Here is a 12,193-nt window from a genome sequence, read left to right as displayed (position 1 = left end):
TTTACAAGCCTTACAGTTATAGTTGGGTTGGTTCTTGTGTGGTGTAGTTAAAATTTGAGCCCACTCCAAGGGGGATGCAACAGATCAACAAAAAGGTTAAAACAACTTGTCTGAATAGCCTGCTTCTTGGGGTTCTGGACTTCCACTTTGCTCCCATAAGTCAAGACTCCTCTTCCTTGTCAACAAGTGGAGGTGGCAAAACAAAGTTTTTATACAGTAATGTCACCTGTAAGTTTTATTTGCCTGCCCTGGCAGAAGAACAACCAAGCAAAAACAGTAACAAGAGAATTGTGGTGTTTCCCCCAATGCATTCGAACACAGTCCTTTTGTCTCTGCTCACACTGAGCTGCAGGCCCATCTACCTTTCTATAAGAGGTCTAGACTACCTTCATGCCTAATGAGGGAGGGCACAGACATCTTCCTGACAGATGCTTGTTCTTCCATGGGGAATCTGGGAAGAGGGAATTAAATTCTGCAGCGTAACCCTAGCCCCTCCCACCAGGCTGTCCAGGGGTGTTTCTTCTCTCATCATGCAACAAATCTCTGCTAATGACTCTTTTCAACTTTTCCAGCATGAATCAAAAAGAACAAGGCATGCCTTGAAAATACCAGGAGCACTTATGTCTGCTTTAGGAAGAGTGGGACAAGAGTAATCAAGTTCTGCTATGTTCTCTGCTGATGTCCTTAGTGTTTTTCTTTGGGTACAGTCCACCATTCTTGTCCTAGGTGCCCTCTCTTCAAAATGGGAAATGACATAGTAGGTGGCTTTTAGGAGCAAAACTGTATCCAGTTCATTAATTTGTCCCTATATGTGTCCAAGAACCTAGGCCTAAATGTCTTTCTCACCCAGTCATCTACCGGCATGCATACTTCAGATATTCACCTGCTCGGGTGATCCTATTACCACAGCTGGGGGCTCCTCCTCCATCCCTAACTCCTCCACTTCTCCTTGTTTCATCTGCTGTGTCAGGCCCACCAGTACCGCCAGGACTGTCACAACGCTCCGTGTAGGTGTGAGGCAGATTAATATGGCAAAGCACAATGCTGACTATGGTGAGAAAGGGTTAGCCATGTATGCCTTGTGGGATAGTACAGCAGCAACACTTGGTTAAGCATACAACTAGTAGCGACATAATCAATCAGGGATACATCTCATTGTGCTTTTGCAGCGTTCTCTGTGAGGGATTTACATGCTGTTCTCCCCCTCCACCAAAGCAGGCAGGCTGGAGGTAAAGCTATTCCAGCTGGAGGAAACCAGTAGGAACCTAAGTAGCTTGGTCTAGTGCAATGGAGTCTACAGAGAGTATTGTCCAGTATTTCCTGTTGGGCAGAAAGGAGAGACTGGGACATTACTAAATATAAATTAGCAGGGCGCTCTGTCACATTAAATACTTTACATGTTCACACCCTTGGCTGTACACAGCATGCAGGATGTTGGGGGCTTTTTTATTTTCCCCATGACTGTGCTTTCCTGAAGTGAAACTGTGTACCTTGCTTTTGTAGAGCTGAGAGTCCTGATGCACATGGTTACAGATCACATATACTGGATAAAGAGGGAATATCATACATAGTGGGAAAGAGGAATATTATACATAAATGTAAAAGCAGGGTATAGTGGAATTGCCTAGTGCCTCCCATAGTCAGCTGAGTTGCAGTCTGGCAGGAAAAGCTTATGGAGGCAAGGCAGCATGCAGACTTCTGCTTAAGCCCCACCAGAGGCGATCTTCACTTGTCCTTCTGAGATGTCCTGGTTTCAATAAAGCAAATGCAAATTCAGTCCAAGGCTCCCCAGACACAGTCCTTCATCTGGAGGCACATGTGCTACCCTGCTGGCGCTAACATTAAGGTGTGGTGGGGCTGCGTCACAGCAGTGTGTCTTTTTTGCCTTTCCTGTTCAGAAGCAAGAGGTGAGAAGTTCCTCTTGGGGGTTGGTGTACTTTTCGGAATCTTCTTTCGTTAGGAATGTACTGTGTTCTCTGTGACAGAGCCACCTCCAGTGCCTATAAAATTTCGGGAGTTAACCGATGGCAGGGAAGGCTCCACCTCAGGGCTCGGTCCCTCTTCTTTGTTGTCTCCCACCACCGACTCCTGCGAGCTGGTCTCCGGGCTGGAAGCTGCCTGGAAGCCGGGCTCAGCCCCGAGGGGCTCATTGATCTGCAGGGGAAGCAGGGCCCGGTGCCGCATCAGGCTGTCGTCGCTGTTCTGGGCCTCCAGCGAGTTCCGGCGCTTGGCGTTTCTGTTGGCCATGGCGTTCTTCTGCGGCTCCTCGAAGCTCAGCGACAGGGTCACCGTTCCACTCCCAAAGCTGACTTTCTGCTTGCACCCGCGCTGCTGCTGGCGCTGCCGCTCGGCGCAGGCCGGTAGAGGAAAAGGGTCCTCGTGGTTGCTCTTGCTGCTGATGGAGGAGGAAGGGGTGGAGCCGGTGGAGCCCCCCAGGCTGTTGGAGCGCTTGCGGGAAACGTTGCTCCGTCTCAGTGTGGCCCTGGCAGCCACTTTGAAAGCGTGGGCAGCTGTGCTGCAGCGCACCTCCTCGATTGTGTTGCGAGAGGGCTTGAAGAGGATGATGTAGACTTTGTTGAAGAAGATGCAGGCCAGAAGCCCAAAGCTGGCAGCCAGTATTGCAATCACCTCCACAGCAGACACGAACTTGCCGTACGTGCTGGCATAAGCAGGGATGAAGGAGATCCACACAATGAAGAATATCAGCATGCTGAAGGTGATGAACTTGGCCTCGTTAAAATTCTCAGGCAGCTTTCGAGACTTGAAGGCAAAGAAGAAACAGATGGCTGCCAGTAGGCAGGTGTAGCCAATGAGGAAGCCGAGGGCCATCAGGGAGCCTTCATGGCAGGTGATAAAGATGATCTCATCCTCCAGTTCATGGTTTCGGTAACTGGATGGTGGGGCCGTATAGAGCCAAATCACACAGATGACAATCTGCACAAACGTGCACAAGAAGACCAGGAGGAACTGAAGGTTGAGGCCCCACCACTTTCGATGGAGACTCGTGGGGATCTTTGCCTCGAAGACAAGAAGGACACGGTTGGTTTTCACCAGGATGCAGGAGATGCAGAGGACAAAGCTGATGCCAAAAGCTGGCTGCCGCAGACGGCAAGTCCAATTCTGGGGCTCACCAATGAAGAACAATGAGCTGGAGAAGCAGCATAGCAAGGAAAAGAGGAGGAGGTAGGATAGCTCCCGGTTTGTGGCCTTAACGATGGGTGTGTTGCGAAATTTGGTGAAGACTCCCAGAACAAAAGAAGTCAGGAAAATTCCAAGCACAGCAAAGAGAGTCAAAGCAATCCCAAAGGGCTCAGTCCAGGCCAGAAACTCTATCTGCTTGGGGATGCAAGACGTGTGGTTCTCGTTGGACCAGTAATCCTCAGGGCACTTGTCACAGGCACTTGCATCTGAAAAAGAAGTGATAAGGAGAGGGAAGGTTTGTCAGAATGAGAGGCTGAAGTCTGGGATGACATATATGGCAGCTACACACCAGCCTTGATGTTAAACACACAGAGTGTTCCGCTCCTGTGTGCAGATCCCCAGAGTCATATATTGATGTCTCGGAGTTTCTTACTCTGAAACAACCAGCCTCCCAGGGGCTATATAGGAAAACACAAAGCATGCTTGGTTCTGGCTTAAAAGAAGTCCTGCTTCTGCACACGTTTTTTGTAATAGATTTCTTGGCAAAACTTTGCAAACTTCGATCGCTATCAGCTCTTACACAGTTTCTGTTTTTCCCTCTCCCTTGTTCCTTCACTTTTATCTTCTACTTCTGTCTGTCTTCATACCTCTCACACTTTTATCATCATTTGAATATCCTGCCTTTTTCTATTACAGAGAAAATTAAAAACGTGCTTGCCTCCTTAAATGCTTTGAGAGCCTATTTCATATTCCATGGAGGCAAGTCTTAGTGTTTAAATTGCTCTTCCCTGAAGGCAGGCAATGCCCTTGACTTGCAGCACATTCTCATTTCATGTTGGAATGACAGGGAAAGACGTGGCTTAATAATATCACTCTCCCTACACCCAGCAAATGTCCCACTGATACTTGCAAAGGGAAAAAAATTGGTGCCTCCATCTCCTTCATGAAAGTAGTTGGGCCTGCAGTGATAGTGTGGTCATGCCAATGGCTTGCATGATCAAAAAGCAGGGACCTGTTGCTTGTGCTCTTCTTCTTTGACTCAAATGGGTCTTGTGCTCTAGCAGGGAGGGTCACAACTCTTTTGATGGCAGTAGAAAGGGGATGTGAGCAGAGAGCTGGAGGTCTCAGCTTACCTCTGCTTTTGGGATCCCAGCAGGATAGCAAAGGGCTGCAGAGAGTCCACAAACTCCTTTAACAGCAAGCACCCTCTGAGTTTTGCACCTGAGCACAGACACAGACTCTGACCACAGCTTCCAGAGCAGAGATTGATGCTAATGAGAAAGTCAGGAATGCCGAGCTAATAAGGCCAAAGCTTTTCAAGCTCTCTTGTTCTTGAGGTGTGCTTGGAGAGACCATCCATGACCTGATATGACACTGCTTTCCTAAGGACTTTTTGCCTCACCTAAGGTGTTTATTTGAAAATCTGGCACTAGATGCAAAAGCTCAATCAGAAGCTGTCATCACCATGTCATTTCATTTACATCCATTCAGCCAATAATTCTTATTTTTCTTGTGCCTTTTACCTGGAAGTTCATTATAAACTGCAAGCTGCAGACAAAGCAAAGTTAATTTTGTGTAGCAGGGAATCCAGCAGTGTCTGCCAGAGACAGCTATTTAGCACTGCGCCCTAAAGACACGCTTTCACTGCTGTCTTGTGGTGGCTTAGAGATGGTGCTGCCACTGAAGGGAGTAAACCAAGTCTCCCTCCTGCAAGGCTGCTCAGTCTTTCCCCCTCCTTTGTGTTGTTAACATTTGAGGGCATGCATCTTCTCATTCTAGTTGGAAACTCAACCTCCCAAGAGCTTGTTTTCAGGAAGACCAAAGACCTGATCCAATTCGCTCCATGGCTGCACAAGCACCAGCACTGCTCCCAAAAAAAGTGTGGGAGCAAACAGCTGGGAAAGGACAGATTGTTTCCTCTGCTAGCATCGCTGTCTCAGCTGGATGGAACTGGTTGTAAAGCTGCTCTCTATGCCTATAAAACTGGCAAGCATGGGAAATAAGGACTATTACTGTTAGCTGAAATTGCAGCAGGAAACTGTAGAGTCAGAAGACAGTCGCTACCTCAGCCCCATAAATTTCACCTCCACACCAGAGCTAGCTTCCAAAATTATGTGAAAAACACCAGAAGATCCCTATTACATGTGACCAGAATTGCTTCTATTCAATCTGGAAGTCCTGCTTCCAAGCATCCTGTAGTACTATATGGTCATGCTAAAAAAATATAATTCCTGTCTGATTGGACACAAATTAGATTCTCCCAAAGAACACTGGTTCAGTTTTGCAAGGAGTTTACTGAATTGTTTGTCTCCAGCAAGGTCTGCAGTGTTTGCTGGGACCAGCTCACCAGAGGGGGTGTGAGGAGGTCCCAAGTGCCTTACAGTGTAGAGAGGACTGATATCCTGAAATAACTTACTTGCCTTCATTACCCTGGGGATGCCCAAAACTGAGGGAGCACTAGTGGTGTTGGAAATTCAAAATTTTTCAACCGTTTCTAGACCCGAGTTTACCTTTTCTGTCTCTTCCAGAACCTGAGTAGCTTGATCCAAGCTCCCAATGAAACAAACAAAAAACATGTCCATGGGTGCTCAGTAGGATCGACAGATTCTGATCTTTTGTAATGCCAGTGATCAACAGAACCTGTAGCTGATGAGTCCATAAAGGGAAGTATTTCTCTCTGCTTGTGGAATCTGGGATGTAATGGATTTTATTTCTTTGTAAAGCATGAAATAAAACCCTGACAGTTTGAGGAAAACATGGGGGCAGAGAGATAATACAGAATTTAGGATGGGGAATCTCTCCCTCCTCCAGGTTTTTTGATGAAAAAAAGCTACTGCTACAGTGCAGTAGAGTTTGCTTGTGGCTGCCTGAGAGGCTTCCTATGTGTAAGTTGCTTTTCAGGTTCTCTGCCTTAATTTTCCTAATGCAGAGCAGAAGAGACGAGCAGGCTTAGCGGTAGACAGGACCTGAGGACCACGGGACTCAACTCCTGTAAGCTTTTCAGAAGTCCCCCAGACTTTCTGTGGAGCCTCCTGGCAAGGCAGGCACCAGCCCAGCCCTGCAGGGAAGTGACTTCAGCACAACTGCGGGGGATGCCCGGAGGACACCGCCCCCGAGGAGGCCCAGAGCAGCTGTGTGGGCATTACCTGTCTCGTCGCTGTACTCCCCGTCGGGGCAGTCCACGCACTCGAAGCAGCAGGTGGGCTCCCCCTCAATGATGCCCTTCCTCGTGCCCGGCAGGCAGTCCCTGCTGCAGTTGGAGAAAGGCACCTGCAAGAAAAGAGCCCGAGCAGGTTAATGGTGCCAATGCCTTACTGTGGCAAGATCTTGGCTTCTACCAAGGGTAGTATTGCTTGGTTGGCATGCTGGATGAAGAGCCTCAAATGCTCACCTCTTCTGCCCACGGAACAGACACATTTTGCGCAATAGTCATTCCCCACCTCACTGCAGTGAGATTTCTTTGAAGGAATACATCAAAGAATAGTAAGGAAGATCAGCAGATCTTTGTAATCTCTACTGCATTGTGGGCATTGCAAACTGGGATGCGAGCATGACACACAAACCCCAAAACAGTCATTAGCTAGTCAGAAGAAAAGACAATCAATCTCTACTGGCAGGAATTTGATTCAGCCTTGGAGATGATGGGCCCTGACGTCTGATCCCCAATCCGATATATTGCATATTGTCTGCTAATAATTTATGGGAATTAAAATGGTCTTCTGAAACTCACTTCTTCTTTAAGAACACTGAACATCTAAAGATGCGAATCAGTAGAGCTTTACAGATCCAGGTTTCCAGAGCTCTGGTACTGTAAATGATGTCACCTGCTGGCTGTGCATTTCTGCTGTGCCTGAGCCCACCTGAGCATTGTTGTGTCCTGGCAGCAAGTGGTTGCACGGGCACACTCACTGCATGCCTGAAGTACACTGACACAAAGACTTCAGCAGGATGAATAGAAGCCTAGGCCTTTGTCACACAGTCATGACCTGAGGTTAAGCTCACCTCTTCCCAGCTAAATTAAAGAAAGAGAGTTGACACAGAACAGGACTTTCTCAGCTCAGGATAGTTAAACCTACAATTTCCACTGCTAGCAAAGCACCATGATCCTTACATAGTCAATGGCTGTTCTGTTTGGAAGCCTCCATTCACCTTTTTGGAAGTTTGGTGCTAGTTTACCCAAGTGCTGCCAACCTGCAATGAGTCCTAGCTACGGTTTGGAAGTTGTCTATGTGCAGGCTTGGTGCCTTAGCCACAGGGGAAGCAAAGCCCTCACTAATGACAATTGCTATGCAGAGATGACTCAGTGGCTCAGGTGAGGGCAGTCTCTGTTGCCTATCACTCTAAAGTGCAGCTGCAGCACAGTTTGGGAATGCTGTTCCTAAGCTGTTGATCAGGATTACATCATTGATGGGACAGACACAAACACAGGGCAACTCCCTGCAGCTCCCAGCTTGAAGCACTCTGCTGTTAGTGCCTATTGCTATAAACCCAGTGCTCCTATTCCTTGGGACAGTCTTTGAGCAGGCAGTGCATCCATCAAGAGGACTTCATCAGTCTAGCCTGTCTTTCCCTAGGCTGCCACCAGTGATTTTGAACAGAGCTGAAGCAAAGGCCTGGCTGAAGTTACACGCTGCTTCCCCATTATCTACAAAGTTGACTGAGCTTCCAAGGAGGAAAATTAAACTGGTTTGGCATGATTTTATCTTGACAAATACATGTTGGCTTGTTCTTATCAGATTATTATCCTTTAAGTGTTTATAAATGGTTTAATTTTTTTTTTATCAAGTCTTTTAGGTTACTGAAGCTCAACTCAATTGTGTATAATTCCCTTGGTTCTCCTATAACTGCTTTAAAACCAGGTATTACGATTGCTCTCTGGTCCTTTGAGACATCATGCATCCTCCACATTTCTAGAAGATGAATTGCTAGTACTTTTGTGATTGCTCTGGCTGAATTCTTAAGTATTCTGTGGGGAATTTCATCAGGTTCTGCCAAAATGAATCTTTCTATCTTACCTACTCTTTAACTCATTCTTTTGCGAGTCTGCCCAATGCTCAAGTTCCTGAATGTTAAAATTACCTACATTTAAACTTTTGTTGGGGATGACAAGAGGCACAGTGAGTGAAGTACTGGCTACTCTTTTTGAACAGAGCCTTTTATCTGAAAGAAATTGGAAGTATATAAACTGAAAAAAAAGCTGCAGCAGACACAGAGATTGCAAACCTCTCCACTGCACAAAATTTACATACCCTGGCATTACACTCAGCAACATCCTGTCACATTTTTAACAGTTTAGGACAGAGAATGAAGTTAAATATTGCACTGCCAGAGAAATTTAGAGCAAGAGAACACAATCACTCAGTTTAAATAAAAACCAATAAATCCTAACTGTTGGAAAAAGTGCAAGATGCATTTGCAACGATCAGAGAGAGGGATTATAATATCAGGGTTTTTTAAGTTCCACTTGTAGTTCGTGCTTAGAGACTCCAGGTGGACTAAGAAAAGCACTGAGCTCAGTATTTCTGTGGTACTATGCTCTGTTCAATTCATGCCTCCTTCAGAGTGCTCTGGACTTGAACCAGAAGTGTAGATGGAGTAAAGGAAAGGCTGAACTCATGCTGCAACTGTTCTGGGCAAGCAGCTAAGGCAGAAGCATTACCTGCTCTGCCAGCCAATGTGAATAATCACCTGGAAGTGAATCCCCCCTTTCATTCATCAGGTGCTGGCTTGACACATTGAAACATCCCAGCAGGGCCTGGCAGTGACATTTCTGAGCTAATACTCTGCTCCCTGTGTCAATTCCCAGACCACAAACCATATGCCCACTCAGTATTCCCTCTGGGAGTCAGAGTTTCTGCCTATCTGGCTGTTGCCAGCTGTGCAGCAGCTCATTTGGCTCTGGTCTGGAGATGTCTGCACCATGTTTCCATCATGTGGGTCAGACACAGCCTGGCTGCCAGTGACAATAATTATGCTGAAAAGAGTAAACATTCAAGACAGTGGAGAAGGACTTAGGCTTGACTGAAGTCAACTGATACCTCTTGAGATCACTACTTCTGAGGCTGCAGAAGCATCCTCAAAGAGAATACAAAAAAAAAAGGTAGCAGGTGCTGGCATCTTCCACTACTTGAGCACCAGGTCCAAGTTAACCCAGGCAGATGGACAGGGCTCATTCTGTTGGTTTGCAAGGGTGTGAGGAAGGCTCTGGGACTTGGTGGGTGAAGCTAGCAGAAAGAGTTGTAAATATAACTTAGAGCAAGAAGAGACACTTCTTGATACAGAGATAATTGGAGTGAAAGAGATGGCTCTTTTCAGCACTGAAACTACCGAGCTAAGGAAAAATTGATTTAGTCAACAACCAGACTTGGGTAATGAATTTTTCATCCCTCTGAAACACTGCTATAAAATTCTACTGTATCTGCTTGGGCTAGGAAAAAAAGACTCATTTAAAACATTAATACCCAGGGTCAATGAATGTACAGAAGGGGAGGAGACATTGTCTGTTATTTCAGTGTATAAGAAGAGTAAGAAAGATTATGGTGGAGACTGTGAATACAGTAAGGTGAATGGATCCTATCATGAGATATGGAGTCATAATATGAGGAGTGTGCAGGGCCGGTTCAAATTTCAGCTTGAGGATCTGGAAAACATTGCTGTGAGGATTTAAGCACTTACCTCTTTAGAGAATCCACCCCACAGGATCTTGTTTTCATTGATAAAAAGCCTCTCCCCTTTCTTGGCATAAACGTTGTAGTGTCCAACCTCTTCAAAGACGACTGAGCCATCCTCCGGAGAGAGATGCCAATTGATTATTGAGTAATTTCCTACCAGGTCCCCAAACTCATCAAAATCCACCTGCTCCCCCATGTTATTGGTGAAATTTAAGTGTCGCAGATGCTTGAGAACCTAGAGAGAGACAGAGAGACACTGTGAATGCTTGTGTGTTACAACCCTACCACAGCACACATCTGCTACAGGGACAGAACTGAGAAGAATCACTTCACTACAAACCTTAATCTCTTCAAATCTTTTAATTGCAGCAGTAGGAAGTTTTCTATCACGTGTACACACACAAAGCCTGTACAAACCTTGTAGACAACACAAGGTATTGTGGCCCTCTGGGTGGTTGGCAACCCATCTGTAACACTTACTTATGCTACCCCATGGTCCATTTAGCATTCCTCTTTGCTCCTCTGAGTCACCTCCACAAGACCAGAGCTCTTTGTTAGGGCCGGGGAAGTGGCAGCAGCCTCTCATGTGTTTCAGTCACCCATGCATCACTCTCACCCTGCTCTTGCAAACACTGTATGAATGCTCTCAGTTGGTATCTCTAGTCTCTGAATTTTCAATCAGAAATGGGAGTGCTTGAGAAACAACTCAGGCTTGAGTCTGGATTGAAAAAACCCAAGCCCAATGCACTTCAGTAAGAAAACCCCAAAAAATCAAGCTCATTTGCCATATGGCAGACCTGGAGAATTCGTACCACTTTTTTTGGCTTCTGTCTCACAGTTGCATAGATGAAAATAATCACATTCTGCCTGTTCCCAGGAGTTCTTCCCTGTAATTTTCACCTCATGCCTTTACGTGTTATATAGAATCATAAAATCGTTAAGGCTGAAAAACACCTCCAAGATAATCAAGTCCAACCATTAACCCAGCACTGCTCTATTCACCACCAAACCATGTCCTCAGGTGCCATCTCCACACGTTTTTTGAACACTTCCAGGAATGGTGATTTCACCACTTTCCTTGACAGCCTATTTCAATGCCTGACCACCCTTTCAGTGAAGAAATTTTTCCTAATATTCAATCTAAGCCTTCTCTGACACAACTTAAGGCCATTTCCTCTCATCATGTGACTTGTTACCTCTGAGAGAAGACCAACCTCCTCCTTGCTACAACCACCTTTTAGGGAGTTATAGAGACTCATAAGGTCCCCCTAAGCCTCCTTTTCTCCAACTAAACAGGCCCTTCCTTCCCTCAGCTGCTCCTCATCAGACTTGTTTTCCAGACCCTTCACCGGCTCTGTTGCCCTTCTCTGGATGTGCTCCAGTACCTCAGTGTCTGTCTTGTAGGGAAGGACCCAGAACTGGACATAGCACTGGAGGTGTGGCGTAACCAGAGCCGTATATGGGGGGACAATCACTGCCCTGGTCTTGCTGGCCACACTATTGCTGATAGTGCCAGGTGCCACTGGCCTTCTTGGCCACCGGGGCAGAGCTGGCTCATGTTCAGCTGGCTCTCAACCAGTATGCTGCATGTCCCTAATCCCAGGGACAACTGTAGTTGTAAAGTTAATGATCTAGATAGCCTGACAAGTAGACCTAAGACTGCAGCATGAGAGAAAGCCTGTCCTGGGCAACTGTGATACAATTCAGCCATATCGTATTTCTGTTCAAAAAATAATTGCTGGTTTAGGAACTTCTCAGATTTCTCCCCAAGCTCATCTATGGAAAGATAAGGTGACTCTGAGGGTACCTGGCTGTCAGCTGCCCCTAGACCCCAGCAGCATAGTTGCTGCTGTGCTTCTACTGCCTGTGACAGCTTGTAAGCTCAGTCTGTCTCCTTTCTCTCTTTTTCTCTCTCTCTCCCACCTGTGAGTGCCCAAACATACAACTCTGGATGGCAAAATGTAAGAGAAGCCAAAACTAAATCAATTTGTCTGGGCAGGCAGAGTCCTCTTCACTCCACAGACAGAACAGACAATATTGTTTTGATGAATCCTTCTCACCTGGAAACACAGGGACAGGGGAAGAGAATCACTTCATTAATTCCTGTCAGTTGTGCTAAATTGTCTCATTTTTCACTGTTTCCTTTTGGGATCCTCCCAGCTCAAGCGAAAATCCCCAGAGCCACAGATACCCTCCTCCCACTGCCTGTTTCAATGCCAGCCTGAGAGAATCTGGAAAAATCATTGTAGTACTACAAAGGATGTGACCAACAATACCTTTTCAGCTTGTATGATGTTGATGGAAGGATATCAAAATATTGCCACAGTATTCTGTCTTTGAATAATGGGTGAGACAGAGAAGGCAGGATTTTTTTCTGTCTT

General features: G+C 46.2%; 1 protein-coding gene across 2 annotated transcripts in view; it reads right to left on the bottom strand.

Annotated features, from left to right (window-relative positions):
* Positions 1-42: 42 nt before the first annotated feature.
* The window catches only part of CASR (calcium sensing receptor), a 75,440-nt gene continuing 63,289 nt past the window's right edge, over positions 43-12,193 (bottom strand). For both annotated transcript variants that reach the window (XM_038154464.1, XM_038154463.1), the window contains exons 5-7: positions 9,817-10,047; positions 6,288-6,411; positions 43-3,407 (exon numbers count right to left, since the gene is read on the bottom strand). In XM_038154464.1, coding sequence (XP_038010392.1) covers positions 1,957-3,407; positions 6,288-6,411; positions 9,817-10,047 — 1,806 coding nt within the window. In that variant the 3' untranslated portion in view covers positions 43-1,956. The remainder of the gene's footprint in view (positions 3,408-6,287; positions 6,412-9,816; positions 10,048-12,193) is intronic.

Source organism: Motacilla alba, chromosome 1 (assembly GCF_015832195.1).
Source record: "Motacilla alba alba isolate MOTALB_02 chromosome 1, Motacilla_alba_V1.0_pri, whole genome shotgun sequence".
Lineage (NCBI taxonomy): Eukaryota > Metazoa > Chordata > Aves > Passeriformes > Motacillidae > Motacilla > Motacilla alba.
Note: the sequence above shows the minus strand (reverse complement) of the source record. Positions and strands in the feature narration are given on the sequence as shown.